This window comes from Entelurus aequoreus, linkage group LG14 (assembly GCF_033978785.1).
Source record: "Entelurus aequoreus isolate RoL-2023_Sb linkage group LG14, RoL_Eaeq_v1.1, whole genome shotgun sequence".
In the NCBI taxonomy this organism is placed as follows: Eukaryota; Metazoa; Chordata; class Actinopteri; order Syngnathiformes; family Syngnathidae; genus Entelurus; species Entelurus aequoreus.
The window spans coordinates 13,663,491-13,685,050 of record NC_084744.1 but is presented as its reverse complement, the minus strand read 5'-3'; the positions used below and the strand labels follow the sequence as shown (position 1 = coordinate 13,685,050).

General features: G+C 40.4%; 1 protein-coding gene and 1 long non-coding RNA gene across 4 annotated transcripts in view; one reads left to right on the top strand and one right to left on the bottom strand.

The window, feature by feature from the left end:
• The window catches only part of LOC133664416 (uncharacterized), a 74,801-nt gene that overhangs the window by 53,161 nt on the left and 80 nt on the right, over positions 1–21,560 (top strand). Inside the window, exons 2-5 of the long non-coding RNA XR_009828576.1 lie at positions 17,349–17,429; positions 18,274–21,102; positions 21,225–21,266; positions 21,403–21,560. The exon at positions 21,403–21,560 is cut by the window's right edge and continues 80 nt beyond it. This is a non-coding gene — a long non-coding RNA (uncharacterized LOC133664416). The remainder of the gene's footprint in view (positions 1–17,348; positions 17,430–18,273; positions 21,103–21,224; positions 21,267–21,402) is intronic.
• Positions 8,461–21,560, bottom strand: part of LOC133664396 (collagen alpha-1(IV) chain-like) — a 151,113-nt gene continuing 138,013 nt past the window's right edge. For all 3 annotated transcript variants that reach the window (XM_062068976.1, XM_062068978.1, XM_062068979.1), the window contains 31 exons: positions 21,538–21,560; positions 21,387–21,470; positions 21,165–21,235; positions 20,901–21,092; positions 20,658–20,826; positions 20,482–20,574; positions 20,234–20,338; positions 20,024–20,121; positions 19,774–19,924; positions 19,574–19,687; positions 19,298–19,465; positions 19,132–19,221; positions 18,635–18,787; positions 18,457–18,555; positions 18,250–18,339; positions 17,989–18,128; positions 17,690–17,816; positions 17,511–17,591; positions 17,328–17,426; positions 17,116–17,166; positions 16,844–17,029; positions 16,624–16,757; positions 16,441–16,513; positions 16,278–16,349; positions 16,029–16,157; positions 15,858–15,956; positions 15,580–15,792; positions 15,313–15,490; positions 15,136–15,250; positions 14,747–14,919; positions 8,461–11,129 (listed from right to left, as the gene is read on the bottom strand). The exon at positions 21,538–21,560 is cut by the window's right edge and continues 61 nt beyond it. In XM_062068976.1, the coding sequence (XP_061924960.1) occupies positions 11,048–11,129; positions 14,747–14,919; positions 15,136–15,250; positions 15,313–15,490; positions 15,580–15,792; positions 15,858–15,956; positions 16,029–16,157; positions 16,278–16,349; positions 16,441–16,513; positions 16,624–16,757; positions 16,844–17,029; positions 17,116–17,166; positions 17,328–17,426; positions 17,511–17,591; positions 17,690–17,816; positions 17,989–18,128; positions 18,250–18,339; positions 18,457–18,555; positions 18,635–18,787; positions 19,132–19,221; positions 19,298–19,465; positions 19,574–19,687; positions 19,774–19,924; positions 20,024–20,121; positions 20,234–20,338; positions 20,482–20,574; positions 20,658–20,826; positions 20,901–21,092; positions 21,165–21,235; positions 21,387–21,470; positions 21,538–21,560 (3,652 nt within the window). In that variant the 3' untranslated portion in view covers positions 8,461–11,047. The remainder of the gene's footprint in view (positions 11,130–14,746; positions 14,920–15,135; positions 15,251–15,312; positions 15,491–15,579; positions 15,793–15,857; positions 15,957–16,028; positions 16,158–16,277; positions 16,350–16,440; positions 16,514–16,623; positions 16,758–16,843; positions 17,030–17,115; positions 17,167–17,327; positions 17,427–17,510; positions 17,592–17,689; positions 17,817–17,988; positions 18,129–18,249; positions 18,340–18,456; positions 18,556–18,634; positions 18,788–19,131; positions 19,222–19,297; positions 19,466–19,573; positions 19,688–19,773; positions 19,925–20,023; positions 20,122–20,233; positions 20,339–20,481; positions 20,575–20,657; positions 20,827–20,900; positions 21,093–21,164; positions 21,236–21,386; positions 21,471–21,537) is intronic.

Sequence of the window (21,560 nt, the reverse complement as noted above, 5' to 3'; positions counted from 1 at the left end):
TACCACCTTAACATTTGACAACCAAACAATTAAACAAGGCGACTCGGTAAAGAATCTGGGTATTATCTTCGACCCAACTCTCTCGTTTGAGTCACACATTAAGAGTGTTACCAAAACGGCCTTCTTTCATCTCCGTAATATCGCTAAAATTTGTTCCATTTTGTCCACAAGCGATGCTGAGATCATTATCCATGCGTTCGTTACATCTCGTCTCGATTACTGTAACGTTTTATTTTCGGGCCTCCCTAAGTCTAGCATTAAAAGATTACAGATGGTACAAAATGCGGCTGCTAGACTTTTGACAAAAACAAGAAAGTTTGATCATATTACACCTATACTGGCTCACCTGCACTGGCTTCTTGTGCACCTAAGATGCGACTTTAAGGTTTTACTACTTACGTATAAAATACTACACGGTCAAGCTCCTGCCTATCTTGACGATTGTATTGTACCATATGTCCCGGCAAGAACTCTGCGTTCAAAGAACTCCGGCTTATTAGTGATTCCCAGAGCCCCAAAAAAGTCTGCGGGCTATAGAGCGTTTTCTATTCGGGTTCCAATACTATGGAATGCCCTCCCGGTAAAAGTTAGAGATGCTACCTCAGTAGAAGCATTTAAGTCTCATCTTAAAACTCATTTGTATACTCTAGCCTTTAAATAGACTCCCTTTTTAGACCAGTTGATCTGCCGTTTCTTTTCTTTTCTTTTCTACTCTGCTCCCAACCCGGGGTGGACCGCTAGCCTGTCCATCAGATGGGGACATCTCTACGCTGCTGACCCGTCTCCACTCGGGATGGTTCCTGCTGGCCCCACTATGGACTGGACTTTCGCTGATGTGTTGGACTTTCACAATATTATGTCAGACCCACTCGACATCCATTGCTTTCGGTCTCCCCTAGAGGGGGGGGGGGGTTACCCACATATGCGGTCCTCTCCAAGGTTTCTCATAGTCATTCACATTGACGTCCCACTGGGGTGAGTTTTCCTTGCCCGTATGTGGGCTCTGTACCGAGGATGTCGTTGTGGCTTGTACAGCCCTTTGAGACACTTGTGATTTAGGGCTATATAAATAAACATTGATTGCTTGATTGATTGAATGTGACAAAACAGTGGTCTTCAACGTTGTCCAGGACAAGGACTCCCAAACTGAAGGAGCAAGGACCCCCTATTCATATATTTTGTAAACATGTTTTATATTGAACTGGTTTAAAAAGGTAATTATTATTGTGCGATACCAAGATATTAAAATATAGCAGCAGTGAGGCTAATAACTAACTGGCGCTAATCACTAGCTGGCAAGTGGTGCGCTACTGGCCAGCTGACAACTGATGTGCTAATCACTAGCTGATAACTACAGCCCTAATCGCTAGCTAGCAATTAGACTGCTAATTTCTTGCTGTCAACAAGTGACAGATCGCTAGCTGGCAACTAGTGTGCTAATCGCTAGCTATCTTAAATAAATACAATAATATATATATTTTTGTATTAATTTTAACAGTGAAAGGTAGTAGAGTGTCCATGCCCATGCCATTTATAAACAAAACTAAGCATGTTAAGTCAATGTTAATGTGAATTAAAACCATGTCAATTTGTGGAAAAATAATATGTATTAAAAAGTCCAATCAACTAAATATTTTACGACCCTTCTGCAATACGTCCGCAAACCCCCAAAGGGTAACGCAACCCCTTGTTGAAGACCTCTGTGATAGAATATAAAATAGTACATTAACAACTGAAGTAATCATTTGTGATTATTTGTGGAAAGTTTAACGTTTGCATTTTAATGTGACAGAACAGTGGTCTTCAACGTTGTCCAGGACAAGGACTCGCAAACTGATGGAGCAAGAACCCCTATTCTAAAAAAATAAAAAAATAAAATACATATATATATATATATATATATATATATATATATATATATATATATACGCACAATGTTTTCTCGGTAGATGACAAAGATTCGTAAAAGTTTTTAAAATGTTACGAAATGTTATAGTCTTGTGTAATTTCCACATGTTTTATTTTGTTAAACGCCTGAATGCAGCTGAGATGGAGTGAAATTACTGACAAAACTCCACAATCACACAAAAATGTTTTTACTCACACCCAACGATTAGCAATTGAAGAAAATGGGGTTTTTTTTTGTTTTTTTATTCAAACAAATCCAATTAATATCGAATATCTAAAATCACTACATATTTTTAGCAGTCCTATATAATGAATGTATATTTACCTAACGGCAACAATAGCTATGTGCCTTTGTGACAGCATTTTTTTTTTTTTTTTTTGATGAGAATAAATTTAATCGGATTAGCAGCAAAATTGAATGTTTTCTTCCTTGGCATATGTGCCACTAGTCCAGTCCTTCTCAAATAGTGGGGCAGGCTCCCCTAGAACAGAAGTCCCCAAACTTTTTGACTCAGGGGCGGCATTGGGTTAAAACAATTATATATATATATATATATATATATATATATATATATATATATATATATATATATATATATATATATATATATATATATAATCTGTGTCATCCTCAAGCTTGATTCCTCTACCAGAGGCCTGGGAGGTTGAGGGTTCTGCGCAGTATCTTGGCTGTTCTTAGGACTGCGCCCTTCTGGACTGAGGCGTCAGATGTTGTGCCTGGGATCTGTTGGAGCCACTGTCCCAGTTTGGGGGGTTACTGCTCCGAGCGCCTCCACTACCACGGGGACCATGCTAGCCTTGACCTTCCACATCCGTTCCAGCTGCTCTTTCAACCCTTGGTACTTCTAAAGTTTTTTGTGTTCCTTCTTCCTGATGTTAGCGTCAGCTGGGATGGCCACATCTATCACCACCACCCTTTTTTGCTCTTTGTCCACCTAACGCACTAATTGACTGAAAGAGTGCTCACTTGATGTCACGTTATTGATGGGAAAATGCATTTTTAGACAATGTGATTTGCCTGAGCTGCTAGGAGACACCGAGAGTAACAAGCAGTAGAAACTGGATGAGACAGGACAGATTTGAAAAAATTATTTTAAAAATTAAAAACTTGGGACTTCCCGCGGGCCGGATTTTGGACGCTGGCGGGTCGGATGCGGGCCATAGTTTGGGGGACCCCCGCCCTAGAAAATGGATGGATAGATGGATACTATTTCTAGTCACGGTGGAAACTGGGGGTGGGGGGGGGCACAAAATATTTTCTCCTACCTAGGGGGGGCATAACAGAAAATAACTGAGAAGCACTGCACTAGGTAAGGTGGTTTGAAGGAAATAATCAGCGTCATTTTGTCGTAATCCTGATAACAAACAATTAATCAGCCATTAATAGAATATGTCTCACCTTTGCGGTTCCATGATCATGGCGATTAAGTTCTTGCAGTATCGAGACTTTGGAGGAAGCTTTTGCTCTGACCATTGACATCGCAGTCTAGAGGGGGGAAGGATCAACATCATTACCATTTTACCCAGTTTGACCAGCTGAACCAGACCCTCAACCCCACCCCCAACGCACACCCACACCTGTGACCTTTGTGAGACATGTTTATGATGACAGATATGTTGGAGGGTGGCGGTCAAGGCCTTTGTTTGTGACAAGCGAGGAAACAAGGGATAGCATTCCGGTAATAGATGAAAGATGAGAGTGCGGATGAAAGTAAAGGGGGGGGGGGGGGGGGTTATCTCCTGTGCAGTGCATCGATCTGTTTGTGTTTCATGAAGGGCGGGTGAGCGGGTTTGTGTTGGCCTCCGTCCCAGCAAAAGTGCTGAGGTAGTGGCTGCTGCAGCTCACTGCACAGTGGAAGCACTACTACTGCTATTAAATTAGCAATATCAACTTTTATGAGCTTGCCTCCGCTGTCTGGAAGGAGGAATTAAACACAAAGAAATACATGAAAAATACTCACCCAAACAGAGGACCTGTAAAGTGGCTTTTAATCATCAGTACCTGTCTCTCTCTTGTGGCTCATAGCGGTACTGCAATCTCCTGCATGAACTCACGGGTAATGAAAATAATGCTGAAAGATGGGCACAGTCCAAATTACTTTATTGCATGTTGACAAATGTGGAAACTGTAAAAATAATCAGTGAATATATATGTTATATTAAATGTAACTAAACCTTTATAGTCTTTATGTTACTGTAACCGATTTTTATGGACTTGCCTCTTTGTAATGTTAAGTTCCTGTTATAAGCTGTCATACAGTATTGATTGATTGAAACTTGTATTAGTAGATTGCACAGTACCGTACATATTCCGTACAATTGACCACTAAATGGTAACACCCCAATAAGTTTTTCCAACTTGTTTAAATCGGGGTTAAATGTTACCATTTGGTGGTCAATTGTACGGAATATGTAATGTACTGTGCAATCTACTAATAAAAGTCTCAATCAATCAAGCCTCCAGCTCTTATTTTGAAGGTGCTAAGAGCAGAAGTGGGGTGACGTGTGTGTTGGAGTTGAGTTTTGGTAGCGAACGAAATAAAGTGGTCCTACTTTATCTCGCACAAGTCCACTACACACGTCACCCCACTTCCGCTCTTAGCGCCTTCAAAATAAGAGCTCAAAGCATATACTGTATGACAACTTATAACAGGAACTTAACATCACAAAGAGGCAAGTCCATAAAACTAGGTTACATTACGAACCCGATGGGACATTTTTCAAAGCAAAATATATAACAAGAACAACATTAGCTAGCTTATGTTAGCGTTAGTGGTTTAACAGGACATGTTGGTCCCAGGACTGTCAACAATTTTCACAATTACCAAGTTTATGTAATTATTTTTTTTACTGTCCGAGTAATTTAATTGGTGTTAACGCCAGTCACTCCTCACCATGTCTCGTCAACACGTCCAAGTCCAAGAGAAGCAAAGGCACAATTTTGCAGTCATGTTGTTGTTCTGATATAATATACATTCAATGGTAGCTTATGCTAACTATCCAAATATGTCAGCTAACACCCAAAGCTAATGCACGTGCATGTGTTACGTACGTACGTAGTGACGTCATTACGTACGAGAAGCCGGAAAAGGGTTTTGATTGATTGAAACTTTTATTAGTAGATTGCACAGTACAGTACATATTCCGTACAATTGACCTCTAAATGGTAACACCCGAATACGTTTTTCAACTTGTTTAAGTCGGATATGGTGGGATATAACACTGGAAAGTTAGTGCCCTCAAGACATCTGTAAATGTTGCAAAGAGCCCCTTTAATATTATGTATTAAAGGTTCATTTATAGTATGTAAATTGGTGTTTTTGAAGCTGATAATGACACAAAAAAGTGGCAATACACTAAGAAGGTAAATTTACACCTTGTTTGTAACGTTTTTAAAACATGATCCTTAATATGACTCATTTTATTAAACACATTTTAAGTTGATTTTAAAAGTTTTTTATAATTTAATTATTTATAAGTTACATCGTATTGTACATTCTGAAGATGTGTTATCAATCAATCAATCAAAGTTTACTTGCCCTAAATCACGAGTGTCTCAAAGGGCTGCACAAGCCAATATACCTGTATTGACAAAATAAAGTACAATTTTAGACATATATTCAAAGAGGTTTTTTAAATTTATTTTTAAGCCAATTTCTTGAGTCATTTCAAGCAGAAAAAAAAAAAATCCATCCATCCATTTCCTACTGCTTGTCCCTTACAGGGTGGCGGGGGGTGCTGGAGCCTTTAGGTTGAACAAAACCAAAGTGAAAATGAGTAGACTGCTTATATAAATAAAGGCCCTCCATTTTGTTCATCGTGTTCACTTTGCAGGTGAGAACAAAAACAAAACGTAGTTCACAATACCGTTAAAGAGAAACATCGTAAAAATGACATGTTAAGTGTAAGTAAACATAGTGAGATGTATATATTTTATTTATTTATTTAATTTTTTTAAGTTAAAGTACCACTGATAGTCACACACACACTAGGTGTGGTGAAATTACCCTCTGCATTTGATCCATCCCCTTGTTCCACCCTCTGGAAGGTGAGGGGAGCAGTGAGCAGCAGCGGTGGCCGCGCTCGGGAATCATTTTGGTGATTTAACCCCCAAATCCAACCCTTGATGCTGAGTGCCAAGCAGGGAAGTAATGGTGTGTCCATCCAATATTTTCTGCCGCTTGTCTCTCTCGGGTCGCGTATATATACACTACCGTTCAAAAGTTTGGGAGTCACCCAAACAATTTTGTGGAATAGCCTTCATTTCTAAGAACAAGAATAGACTGTCGAGTTTCAGATGAAAGTTCTCTTTTTCTGGCCATTTTGAGCGTTTAATTGACCCCACAAATGTGATGCTCCAGAAACTCAATCTGCTCAAAGGAAGGTCAGTTTTGTAGCTTCTGTAACGAGCTAAACTGTTTTCAGATGTGTGAACATGATTGCACAAGGGTTTTCTAATCATCAATTAGCCTTCTGAGACAATGAGCAAACACATTGTACCATTAGAACACTGGAGTGATAGTTGCTGGAAATGGGCCTCTATACACTTATGTAGATATTGCACCAAAAACCAGACATTTGCAGCTAGAATAGTCATTTACCACATTAGCAATGTATAGAGTGTATTTCTTTAAAGTTAAGACTAGTTTAAAGTTATCTTCATTGAAAAGTACAGTGCTTTTCATTCAAAAATAAGGACATTTCAATGTGAGCCCAAACTTTTGAACGTTAGTGTATATATATACTGTATATATATATATATATATATATTTTTTTGTATGTATGTATGTATGTATGTCATTCCATCATTTTCTGCCACTTGTCCCTCTCGGGTCGCATATATGCTTGGATTACGAGTAAGCCATATGCATAATTCATATTTAATACAGCACGCTTTGTTGATCAAACTGTCAGCTGATTGAAATGAACTGGACATGTCAGTATTAAAATTAATTATTCAATATGTTGTCAAACCAATCACTTACATTTTTAATATTTCTTTACAATCAAGGGTTTTTCCAGAAGGAATCAAGACTACAAAAGGCTGGTGATAAACAGGAATTCACTAATTATAGACCCATTTTCATTATGTCATGGTTTTCCGAGATATTGGAGAAGATAGGCCATTAAAAACTACTCAATTATCTAGAAAATAAAAATATTCATTGTGAACAGCAGTATGGTTATAGACCCAACAGGACCACTACCTTCGCATTAGTGGGCCTTGTATAGAAAACATATCAAATGCCGTCACAGACAAACAATATGCTGTTGGTGTGTTCCTGGATCTCACCAAAGCTTTCAATACAATAAATCATGATTTGCTACTAAAATATGGGATTAGAGGGTGGCCTTTTCTTGGCTCCAGACTTATCTGAAGAAGAGATGCCAGTACGTCCACATCAATGGCACAGATTCCCAACTTCTGACAGTGACCAGTGGGCTTCCACAGGGGTCAGTGCTGGGTCCTTTTTTGTTCCTTATGTAAAATGAACGATCTTTGTTTAGTTTCAAAAATATTCAATTTGATTTTATTCGCTGTTGACACTAATATACCTCGATGTGGTAACAACCTAGAAACATTAATAGATACAGTAGAAACATAATAGAAGTGGTTTAATACAAATAAGTTAACTCTCAATATAAACACAAATAAATGTACAGTGTTTGGAAATCGTGCCATTGATGTATGTAGAAAATTTTAAAAAAACATGATACTGAGATAGAAAAAGTGAATGAAAAGAAATTTATTGGAGTACTTTTGCAAAATAAGCTCAGTTATTTAAGCCCTACATAAACTACATCAAGGCAAAGCTATGCAAATATCTTGCAATAATATCTAAAGTCAATAAATCTGTTAAATGAACAAATATATAGCTATATATAAATATATATTATACGTTAGGTCAGGAAAAAACACAGAGGGTATTTCATCCCTACAAGCCTGTTTCACAGGTTTCTCTGCCCTTCAGGGGATTTTAGAGCAGGGAAACCTACGTAACAGGCTTGTCGGGATGAAATAGCCTCTGTGTTTTTTCCTGACCTAACCTATATTCTGCTCTACCCAGGTATTGAGCACTGTATAACAGATAAACCACAGAAACCTTGACTATATAAATATATATTATACTGTTCCCTGGTTCTGCCTTACATGACCTACGGCCCGAAGTGTGGGGAAACACGTATAAAACCAATCTTCATCCAATTAGTGTCATTCAAAAAGGAGTGATCCGCATTGTGAATAAAGTGGTTTACAGGGCATATACAAATGAGCTTTTCATTCAATTAAAAGCACTAAAATGGAAGGGTTTGGTCCACTTCAAGACAGCACCATTTATGTTGAACATAAACAATAACAAGTTGCCAGTGTACATACAGGGATCGTTTCGAAAACGAGACTGTTTATAATTTCCGAAAGAAAGAACGGTTTTTAAAAAAAACATACGTGAGAGAGACAATAAGAAGTCTAAGTCTAAGTCTAAGACCGAGTGCAAAGCAGCATTTTGTGCCTTTTGTTGGGATTAATGTATGGACCAAGAGTTAAAAGACTCAAACTTTTGAAGAAATCAATTATTTAAAAAAACATGTTGAGAATGGATGGAAAGAATGTAAAATTAACACGTTGGGACTTTTTCATAATTTTTTATTTATTTTGTGATTAATGGAAAACAAAAAAAAATTACAACTACATGCATAAGACAGTGGTAGTTTTTTTTTCCACTTCTGTTTCTGTTTTGTAAATACACTGGGATAGGTGTAATAAGCTTTAACTTCCATTTCAGACTATTCAAAACATGTCTTCTCTTTATCTGGCAAAATGTTTAAAAATGTCGGAATGAATGAAATTTGAGCAGATTACAAGTTTGGAAATGTGTGTTTTCAATGCTTCTAGCCAAAAACATCTCGTTCTGCTGTATACTCTAAGCTGTGGGACGGCTTGTCCGTCGCTCTTCCACCAGACTGTGGAGCGGCTTGTTATTACGGAGAGCAGTCTCAACGCAGAGATACCCAGATGAGATTCTTCAACCATCTCAGTCTGGGACCAAACTCTATCCACCGAGTTGATAACGCTCAACCCCACAGTGTTGTTTATCCAAGATTAGTTCCGTAATTTGTCAGTCCGTTCGCCCAAACTGCGGGATCATCTTTTGTGGTCATGCTTGGACTGGAGTGACCAACACGTAGACGGCTGACTCTCGACAACTCCTGGTTGAGGAGTGTGGTGACGTCCCAGAGCGGTGTGTGACCATGCTGCTGAGGCTCTTGGCAGATTTGACATTGTTTAAGATAGAAAGCAAAGCCAAAGAAGCATCATCACGACAGTAAAATTAGTAACACTGGGGGTACACGGGCCTGATCTTGTGGTGTGTAGTTTTTTTTAATCTTATTTTTTTGTATAGAAATATATTGGATCTATACTGTATGTATAAATGAAATATGTGGTATAAAAATAATGATAAAGCTTACTCATAACAAGTTACAAAATCTCATCTTGACTTATGACATACATTTGCGCAAAGATGGCTCAAACATTTTATTTTTTAATTTCTTTAAAAACAGTATTATTAATATTTTTTTATATTGAAAATAAAGAATCTATTCAGAATCAGAATGAATTAAAATCGAGATTCGGATGTGAAGTAATATTTTTTAACAACCCTATGGAGGGTGTTGACTTTTTTTTTTTTTTTTAGATGGTAGCTGTTTTTAATGTTAAAAAAACGTTAATGTTGTCATATTACATTTTTACGTTTTAGTAGTAAACTATAAACGGCATTTATCGGCTGTAATGATTTTAGACACAAGACAAAATATCGTGTTTGCTTGGCACATAATTTAAAATACAAACAAATAAGCTTTCAATGCTAAATGTACTGGCAAGAATCATTGTTGCGACAGAAGTATTCATTCCAAGACGCTGAATGTCAAACTTGGGTACAGGTGTCGGCTCTACTTAGGTTTTTTTCAAAATAAAACAATTATTTATTGTTTATTATTTTCCTACGCCTCACGTTTTGTATGACTAGGTTGTCAAATAAAATGCATGCCAAAATGTTGCCCAATAAAGAATTGCATGCATTGCTCTTTAATATAAGCCACCATGGGGCCAAAGAAAGTTGCGAGTGTCAGCACTTTGATTAAGAAGGTGACAAACACCCTTGAATTCAAGAAAGAGCTCGTAGCAAAGTGCTAAGTGACGTTAAATGTTTATTTGGCAATTTTATTCGACATTTATATTAATTTCACATTGTTTTCTGCATGTAATATTATAACCGTCTTCTCTGAAATATTTTTAGGGCGTCAGTTGAGTTACAAAAAGTATTCGGTTCCCCTCTGACCTTTTTGAACGGATTACTCACAAAAAGTGAGGTGCCTATTGCAAGTTTTTGTTCCACTGCAGAGGACGCTGGTCCTCAGGGGGTTGCACACGACATACTGCACGACATAATACATTTTTCTCGTGTGAAATGTGACTGTTAAACTTTATAGTCTAACACAAATTTCCAAACTTTTGGTTAAAGGTAAACACACGTTCACTCACAGCGGCCATTTTTTACTCCCACAGTGCTATTTTGCATACTAATGAGGCGCCTAATGGATGCATTGAGTGCAACATAGTGTCTTATAAATAAAACGTATTTAATAACGCACACACACACACACACGCTCAATAACAACCTGAGGAGAGTATGTAGAACAAGGAATGCAGTATATTTACAAGAGGAAGCTTGTTAGAAGTGATGAAGTCAGTGGTCAGTCCCATCCTTAATATCAGTGTGCGTCAACAAAAGAGTGATTTATGCCACAAGCACGTAGCTTTCAATGGAATAAAGCAGATTATAAGATCCAATAGCACCTAGTTTACCAGTTCATGGGGTGGGGGCGGGGCATGTACTCAGTGCAGCGGTAAACCATGCGGCGCCATCTTTGTTAGTAGAAGTGTTCCAGGTGGAGCGGGGGATTTTTATTTTTTTCCGACGTTTCTCGTTTTTTTTTAAAGTTCAAAGTCCGTCACCGCTCTCACACATGCGGGGAAATAGCACCGTCCTCCGACAAGAGGAAGTAGGTATGGCAACGGCGATTGCTTAGAGGTGGGGGACGGGCGCAGGTGTTTGGATTATGTCCTCTTCATGCACACCTGGCAGCGGCTTATGTGCGTCCGCAGGTTTCCCGCTTTTAGCGTCGTCGGCACGGGTTTCCTGGAGAGGAGAAGGAGAGGTGTCGAGTTATTTTCATGTATAGGAAAAAATATCAATGTTGCTATGGAAACGTATTGTTGGTCAATCGCTGAGAGCAGTGATTGTAAAACTGCAGTACGTGGTACGCTGACTACGTCTAGAGCAGTGTAGGGTTGGACGGTGTACCGGTTACTAATAAAGTAGCGCGGTACTAATGAGTTCAAAACAATAATATACTTTTTTTTCATCTGTGCAGCCGTGACGTACAGAGTAGGGTTGTACGGTATACCGGTATTAGTTTAGTACCGCGATACTAATGAATAATTTTCGGTACTATACCGCCTCTGAAAAGTACCGGTCCACAACCCCCCCCCCGCGCCCGCGTCGTCGTCACATTGTGGACATTGCTGGTTTACGAGCAGACGAGCATGTTCGGCAGCGCACAATCACGGAGTACTTACAAGCAGACACAGTGTGTAGACAGAAAAGGGAGAACGGACGCATTTTGGCTTAAAAACTAACAATAAAGATGAAGTTATAACACTGAAACGCCCTCAGGAAGAGGTGCTTTAAGACATGGCTAGCTAGCTAGCGGCTAAAGTCCAGCCCCAGTCTGCAGTGTTTTAGCTACTTCTAAATCACTAATCCTGGTCTCCATGGCAACAAATAAAGTACGTTTCTTACAAGTATCATCCCTGCAGGACGAGGAATAGCTAAGCATGCTTCACTACACACCGTAGCTCACCGGCGTCAAAATGTAAACAAACGCCATTGGTGGATCTACACCTAACATCCACTGTGATATATCAAGTACAGGCACGTATCTAGTCGATACTACTATGATTACGTCGATATTTTTTGGCATCACAACATCTTTCTTTGAGAAAAAAATCATATTATGTTTATAAACACGTACAACACTTAAGACCTTCAGTATATCAATATGTGGAATTAAATTATGGAATGGATTAAGCAAAGCAATCAAACAATGTACTAATATGATACACTTCAAGAAACTCTTCAAACTTAAAGTGTTTACAAAGTACAATGAAGAAGAACCATGACAAACATTCTCAATTTATTTCATCCATCCATTCATTCATTCTTAAAGTAATCTTACTTATCTCACCATATGAAATATGACTTACTTCACCAATTATTATTATTAAATTCTTACTATTATTTATTTATTTATTTTTATTGTAATTACTTATGGAGTTTATTGTGAAAAAATTGTGAACAGGAAGTGAACAAAAAGTTTTGCAACTGTTATGTAAAGAAAAGGGGTAGGATTAAATAAGCTCTGCTTCTTCCTACTCCTTTTCGAACATGTTGAAAAGAAACTGGAAATTGTGATGTATCATGTTGTATGCTTGCATGTTCGAAATAAACTCAAACTCAAACTCAAACTCAAATATGTCCCTGGACACATGAGGACTTTGAATATGACCAATGTATGATCCTGTAACTACTTGGTATCGGATTGATACCCAAATTTGTGACATCATCCAAAACTAATGTAAAGTATCAAACAACAGAAGAATAAATGATTATTACATTTAAAAAAAAAGTGTAGACAGAACATGTTAAAAGAGAAAGTAAGCAGATATTAACAGTAAATGAACATGTAGATGAATAATTAATTTTTTACCACTTGTCCTTAATAATGTTGACAAAATAATAGAATGATAAATGACACAATATGTTACTGCATAAGTCAGCAGACTAATTAGGAGTGTTTACTTACTACTAAAAGACAAGTTATCTTGTGTGTTCACTATTTTATTTAAGGACTAAATTGCAATAAGTATTATAATATATTTTATTATATATTTTATCAAGCATTACAGCAGCATCATAACATTTTGGCAACACCATTAATATCCCAATATTTTGGCGATGGTAACAATAGTATCATTATATTTTAACAAGTATAACCACAGGTATATAATATATATAATATTTTAATATCTAATATAATAATATTTTCTCAATGATAGTATAACGGCTCTGTACTAGTGTTGTCCCGATACCAATATTTTGGTACCGGTACCAAAATAATTTCGATACTTTTTGGTACTTTTATAAATAATGGGGACCACAAATTATTGGCTGTATTTTAACAAAAAATCTTAGGGTACATTAAACAGAAACATATGTTTAATGTACCCTAAGACTTTTTGCTAAAATACAGCCAATACTGCAATTTTCGATACTTTTCGTTACTTTTATAAATAATGGGGACCACAAAAAATTGCATTATTGGCTGTATTTTAACAAAAAATCTTAGGGTACATTAAACAGAAACATATGTACTTTTATAAGTAATGGGGACCACAAAAAAATTGTATTATTGGTTGTATTTTAACAAAAAATCTTAAGGTACATTAAACATATGTTTCTGTTTAATGTACCCTAAGATTGGCTGTATTTTAACAAAAAATCTTAGGGTACATTAAACATATGTTTCTGTTTAATGTACCCTAGGATTTTTTGTTAAAATACAGCCAATAATGCAATTTTTTTGTGGTTCCCATTATTTATAAAAGTACCGAAAAGTATAGAAAATCGCATTATTGGCTATATTTTAGCAAAAAATCTTAGGGTACATTAAACATATGTTTCTGTTTATACATTAAACAGAAACATATGTTTAATGTACCCTAAGATTTTTTGTTAAAATACAGCCAATAATGCAATTTTTTTGTGGTCCCCATTATTTATAAAAGTACCAAAAAGTATCGAAAATCGCATTATTGGCTGTATTTTAACAAAAAATCTTAGGGTACATTAAACATATGTTTCTGTTTATACATTAAACAGAAAAATATGTTTAATGTACCCTAAGATTTTTTGTTAAAATACAGCCAATAATGCAATTTTTTTGTGGTCCCCATTATTTATAAAAGTACCGAAAAGTATCGAAATAATTTTGGTATCGGGACAACACTAGTACAGAGCCGTTATACTATCATTGAGAAAATATTATTATATTAGATATTAAAATATGATATATATTATATATCTGTGGTTATACTTGTTAAAATATAATGATACTATTGTTACCATCGACACAATATTGTGATAATGGTGTTGCCAAAATGTTATGATGCTGCTGTAATGCTTGATAAAATCCATCCATCCATTTCCTACCGCTTATTCCCTTCAAGGTCGCGGGGGGTGCTAGAGCCTATCTCAGCTACAATCGGGCGGAAGGCGGGGTACACCCTGGACAAATTGCCACCTCATCGCAGGGCCAACACAGATAGACAGACAACATTCACACTCACATTCACACACTAGGGCCAATTTAATGTTGCCAATCAACCTATCCCCAGGTGCATGTCTTAGGAGGTGGGAGGAAGCCGGAGTACCCGGAGGGAACCCACGCAGTCACGGGGAGAACATGCAAACTCCACACAGAAAGATCCCGAGGCCGGGATTGAACTCACGACTACTCAGGACCTTCGTATTGTCAGGCAGACGCACTAACCCCTCTGCTTGGTAAAATATATAATAAAATATATTATGATACTGTTGTATAATTCCCAAAATATGATTTTGTTGTCGTTGCTAAAATTTGGTCATACTATCATTAAAGCTGACCAAATATCGTAACAATATCGCCCCCCGCTTACCTAAACATCTCGCTGTCTTCAATGGTCGCGAGCCAGAAGCTATAGGAGTTAGCGTAGTAGTTGCAAGTCCCGCGGCCGTGACACTCGATGAACGGCGCACTTCGAAACTCCTCCAAGCAGGAACCGGGAGAGGCCAGAGCCTGGCCCGACCCCTCAGCACCAGCACTGGTGTGCTGCACAAGCACAACAGAAGATTGTTAGCACCGAGTGTTAGCATTCTGGAAGCAGCGGTCATGTTTTGAGCTTTTTGAACCTTTAAGGCCACCATATTTCTGGGGTTGTGTCCATCATTGGAGAAATACCCAAATAACTTTGCCTGATTGCCATCTACCATCCAAAGTCGTGACAATAACATACTGAAAATAACCACCTGAACTTGTTCGTCTTACCATGACGAAGGAGTATCCGATCCACAGGGAGTCCCAGCCGTAAGGACACGGTGGGATCATAATGGTCTGACTGTGGACCGCTATCACCATGGCCGGGGCTTCGCACACCGCGCACCTGTAAACAAATAAATGTGATGCCAGCACTGAAGAACAAGAGGGCAGAGAGGCGTGGCCCACCTGCTGATGAAGGGTTTGATGCTTTCCCCGGTGATGGGCGCCATGCTCATGGGCATGGGCTCGGGCGAGGTGAGCCAGTACGAGTAGTCGTTACGGGAGGCGAAGTTGCACACGTTGTTGATGTTACAGAACAAGAAGGGCATCGGACTGAACTTCCTTAGACAGCTACCTGCCGTACCTAAAAAAAAAAGAAGGGATATTAAAAAAAAAAATCCTCCTCAGAAAAGCACTTTCTTCACATTTTCTTGACCTATCTACGGTTCTCACCAAGATCCTGCCCATGGGAGCGTTCGTTGCCTTGCACGTACAGCAGAGAGTAGCCGTCATAAATGGGCGAGGTGCCTTCGGGACAAACTGGAATGTCCACATTTTGGCTGTGACGAGTCACCAAGAACCCGTGATCCATTGAGGAGGGGCCAGGTGGTCCCAGTTGTCCGGGAACGCCATCAGGTCCTGAAGGGCCAGGATACCCTCTTGGTCCTAAAGGAATGATTTGTTAATAATTTTGGGGACATGATTACACACTGCTTGTATGGTCTTCTAACCTTCAGGCCCTTGGAGACCAGGTTCTCCTTTGGATCCTGGTTGACCATGATATCCAGGGAGGCCATCTTCTCCTTTTGGCCCCTTTTGGCCAGTCACACCTGGGAAAATGAACAACAAACAGGTTATTAATGTAGGTGCAGACCTTCAAAAGGATTACTCTGGATCATCACCCTGTAGTCCTTTCTGTCCTGGGAACCCAGATGGGCCCTGTGGTCCTGTTAAGCCTGCAATACCCTGTTGACCAATGTCTCCTTTGATAAAGGTATGTGGGCCAGGTGGACCAGGAGCACCGAGGTTACCTGAAATACAGTAGAGGACATTTTGCAATTACTTTAATTGATACTACTGTACAGCTATACTGTAGGCATGACTCTGAAATTAATGGTGGATGTCCCTCATCTTATGTTTGTTTCTCGTACCCTTTTCCCCTGGAAATCCTCTGTCTCCAAGTTCTCCCTTAAATCCCAGGTCCCCGAAAGTACCCTTTGGGCCTAGATAGTCACAATAACACAACACCAACGGAACACTTTCTTTAGACAATGGTTTCTTTCATAGATAAGACCAAGATAGTGTTTCACTCACCTGGGAAGCCGGGAACACCCGGAAATCCCCGCTCACCTTTGGGACCATGAACCCCAGGAAGACCAGGTTGTCCCTGCACACAAAGCACACACAGCTGAATATGACAATCTGTAGCTTTTCTACAACTCAACATTGTTCCTCAATCCAGCATTTACTGCACATCTACTGTGTCTAGTTACATACATTGAATCCTGGACCTCCGAGGTCACCCTTTTGTCCTGACTCTCCCTGGAAACCTGGCGGACCCTGGTCTCCTTTGTCTCCCACCTGCCCGTCTCGTCCCGGCACACCAGAAGCTCCTGGAGCTCCAATGTTTCCTTTTTAAAAAAGTGAAGAGATACAGACTGCTGTCTTCTAGTTGACAAGAAATGTTCCTCGTAAATTGTGTACATTGAATGAATACCTGGTTCTCCAGGTTGTCCTGCATTGCCCCGATCTCCTTTGGGACCCTCAAGAGAGATTCCTGGGAATCCGGATTGACCTGGCTCACCCTGCCGTCCTTGTAGGCCTGTAAGTCCCTTGTCACCTTTGATACCAGGGACACCAGGATAACCTGGGGCGCCGGGAATGCCAGGATCACCACTGTCACCTGAAGATCAGGACACACAAGCGATATCCTGACAGTCAAACCTATTTTATTGTCCGGTATATCTAAATGATTAAGATGAATTGTACCTTTGCTACCAATCTCTCCGGGGGCCCCCGGAATACTTAGGCCAGGTAAACCTGCAGTGTAGAATTATAGTCAATATATATTCTCAGTGGTTTTGAATGAGAATTCTTCCAATTGATATTTCTGGTTGTCGGATTTGTTCAGTCGGACTGGTTGTGTGATTTCCTTTAGGACGCTAAAATGCAAACACTGATCATTCTTGTGCCATACAAACCTGGATCTCCTCTCTCCCCAGACGATCCAGGTATGCCATCTACACCGGCTTCTCCTTTCTCTCCAGGAGTACCAGGTGCCCCCTGCAAACCACCCTCACCTGGTAGGGGGGACATTCAGTACTTCAGTTAAACGATAGCAAAATATGCTTGTGAGGGCATTCCAACAATAACACGTTACTTACCGGGCCGACCATCAAAACCAGGCTCCCCCGGAGATCCTGGTAGCCCTGGAACACCTTTCACACCAGGTATGCCAGGCTGGCCTACATAGATTACATGCACAGATTGTCAATGAAATTAGGAATCACCACAGATGAAATAGTCCTGGATTTTGGAGCGACAACACAAAGTGAAATCTGACCTGGAGTGCCAAGGAATCCTTTATCTCCTTTAGTTCCTTCAGGTCCTGGCATGCCAGGTGTTCCTATTTGACCCTTCTGACCCCTGTCCCCCCGTAGTCCTGGGAATCCCGGTTGGCCTGGTGTACCCTAAGAGAGGAAGCCAATACAGTGACATTAAGAGCTAATAAGTACAATAACAACATGTCAAGGTAGTTTGGGTCTCAGACAGGGACCACATTGTTAAATAAAGACCAAATAATTTGCATAACTTTCAGATATTATACAATGAATAAAACTATAATTGAAGACAGTAGATTACCCTTTCTCCTGGAAATCCTGGGAGACCAATACCTGGCTCACCAGGTGATCCCAGTTCTCCTTTCTCTCCATCCGTGCCTCTGAAACCAGGATGTCCCGGTGTACCTATATCTCCTTTAACACCTTTCAGACCAGTTGAACCTGAGCTCACACACAACAAAAAACATATATAAAACAACAGTTCTTGTCCGAATTAAGTTCTCCAGAAATCACATTCCAATAAAATATGTTACAGGTCTACTCAGATTTGCAGTTTGCTTACCCGGTATTCCCATTTCTCCCGCAGAACCCTTCTGACCTGGTGGACCCATACTGCCTAGTTCTCCAGGAATCCCACTGTCTCCTTTATCACCTGAGACACATTGACCAAAGACAACCTTTAACCAGAGGTTCCACGGTAAAACATTTAGTTTATTAATGTATTGTAATCCCACCACCAAAACAAACATGTATGGATTTAAGTAGTCACCTGGCTGTCCCGGTAAACCAGGTTCTCCATTTTTGCCTGGCATTCCAGGATCTCCAGGTAGTCCACGATAACCTTTCTGTCCTGTCACTCCAGCGTTTCCTAATAAGCGAGACAACAATCTTATGTGTGAGACTTGAGTGAACTTCCATGTTTCATGTTTTTCCGAAGGCGTTCCCACCTGGGTCGCCAATGTCTCCCTTATCCCCCCTCATTTTCACCATGTCGACTTTACTCATGTTCCCTGGAGGTCCTTGAGGACCTTGCTCTCCCCTCTCTCCTTTTGCTCCAATTTGTCCAATTAGTCCTCGTAAACCAGGAACACCGGGATCACCTGAGAAAGATGTTAAAAAAGACAATATTCTGTTTTGTTGTTAAATATTATTTACCAGAACTTCAAGGAGTATCACCCTAAACCCGATTTCTGAAGGCTCCCCATCCCACTTCTGACACCATTTTTCACAGAAGCATCCTAAACCAAAGAGATTGGCAGAATCCAAGTGCTTCAAACACTAGCAGAACACACGACCTGTTGAAGGCGTTCTTCATACCGAGCAGATCACAGCATGTCCTCACTACTACTCTTCCCACTTCTCAGAGCATTTTCAAACCACCGCCCCAAAAAAACCTTTGACTTAGACTGAAACACATTCAAATAAACTTTTAATGATTCGTCACCTGTCAAGCCTTGACCTCCAGGTAAACCTGGTGATCCCTGAAATCCTGGCGATCCTGGGGTCCCAATGACTCCCATTTCACCTTTGGAACCTGGCCAAAAAACGCAGGTAAGGGAAATTACTGTAACTCACAAAGAGCAATCTATTTGTTAAAACGTGTTTCTCACCTTGCTGTCCTATCTGTCCATCCCTTCCTGGAAAGCCTGGTGTTCCTGGCAGTCCTTTAACACCAGGGACTCCCGGGAACCCAGAGACTCCTTTTTCTCCTTGAGGCCCTGGCATGTCGAGGCCAGGTGGACCTGGATAGCCCTGCTCTCCTTTTTCACCTTCCCTACCTACACAAAATCCAGTATTTAGTTTACCAGAACTCTATCATAGGGCAAAATAAAAAACCTTATTGCATCCAAATGTGTAAAATAAAATACCCAAAATATTTTACATACCAAATGGACCAGGCTCTCCAGGCAGTCCTTGTGGTCCAGGGGCACCTGGCAAGCCGTTTCCTGGAGCTCCTGGTAACCCTACCACTCCAACAGGTCCAACACGGCCCATGCTACCTAAAACCCAAATAAAACAATGTCTGGGTCGTTCAACTAGATAGCATGACCAGAGTATGCATAACATTGGAACCATCCAGTGATACCTTTGATTCCTTGAGGTCCTGGTGGTCCTGTCTGGCCTTCTCTCCCAGGAATACCTGGCAGTCCCAAGCCACCTTTCTCTCCTGGGAAGCCAATAATACCAGAGGTACCCTTTGAACCTTTTGGTCCTGGGAGACCCATTCCTGGTTCACCCTGTTAGGTAATGGTAGAGGATTTAGGCTAATTTCTGTACAGAATATCATATGTGACCTAATCAGTAATTTGTTCGAAGATCATTAAATTAATACGCACTTTTTGTCCATGTGGACCAGGCTGTCCAAAAATACCATCCTGTCCGGGTCTTCCTGGCTCTCCGGACAATCCGGGAGCACCTGGAATTCCACTGATTCCTGGAAATATAGAGCTCCATTTGAACATTTTCATGGGTCTGAAGGTATCCGGTGCATGTCTTTGGTACTGTATGACTAGTTACGGAAAAATTGAAATAGTGGAATACTATACCTTTGGGACCAGTCGGGCCAGGAAATCCAATTCCAGGAAAACCTTGATCACCTTTCTGACCAGGAAAACCTGGTACTCCAGCGTCTCCTTGGAGACCTCTGTCCCCTGCAGCCAACAACAAGCTCTGATCAAATAGATTTTATTTCTGCAAATTCTTGACAAATGACAAATATGACATAGTCCCCCTAATACTTGGTCAAACGCCAATCAAAAAGAAAACATCCCAAGGAAAGAAGGTTTGAGCTTACCTAGCAGTCCATCTCTGCCAGGCTCCCCACGTGGTCCAGGTATACCTTGCGCTCCAGGGGTGCTCACGCCTGTACCTGGCTCACCTTTGGCACCTAGACACAAATAATACATTTTGCATGTGTGTTTACGAACCTTGTACAAATGAGTATAAATATTCATGAGACTAATCGCTCACCAGGTACTCCAGGGGATCCGGGGATACCTGGAGTCCCGTGACTTCCCTTGTCCCCAGGCACCCCTGGTCGGCCATAGCCTGGCACACCTGAAGGACCCCTCTCCCCTGGAGGGCCTACACGACCAGGGTCTCCGATTGGTCCATGATCACCCTTGATGCCGCCTCTGCCCTAAAAGCAAAGTCATCAAGTAGAAAGAACACTCAAACAAAACACTAAAACTGTTCAAAGAACGCTTTTCTTACAGGTTCTCCTTTGTGGCCGGGCACACCCGGTAGGCCATCCCTCCCAGGTTTCCCATCCAGGCCTGGTTGTCCTGGTGAACCGGCGAAACCGGGCAAACCTTTGTCTCCTTTCAGACCTGAAGCAATGAAAATGTCTCCGGGCGCTCCAACTGCACCTGGTTCCCCAATCAAACCGGGACTGCCATTGAGGCCCTAAATACAGGTAAAACATATATTTTATATACACCCCTCTTTCTCCTATACATTTGTATTGATGCTACTTACAGTTCTTCCAGGTGTTCCAGGGAATCCTGACTGACCCTTGCCTCCTTTGCTTCCCACTAGACCAGGAGGACCTTTTGACAGACAGAGACTACTTCAGCTGAGGTGATTGAACAAAATGTCCATCTGTACATTCCTTCTCTGTACTGTTTGTCCACGTTTATGCCATGTCATGATAACTTGTCTTGTAATTGGTCTTATACGACATAAACCAAATTGACACACCTCGCTCTCCTTTAAGGCCCTGGGGTCCAGGTAATCCAGCGGGGCCAAACCCTTCGCACTGAACACAAGTGTCTCCTTGGTCACCTGCATACAAAATATAATTGTAAATATTATAGGAGTCAATAAAATAATTTTATTTCACTGGGTCAACCTTTCTGTCCCAGTTCTCCTTGA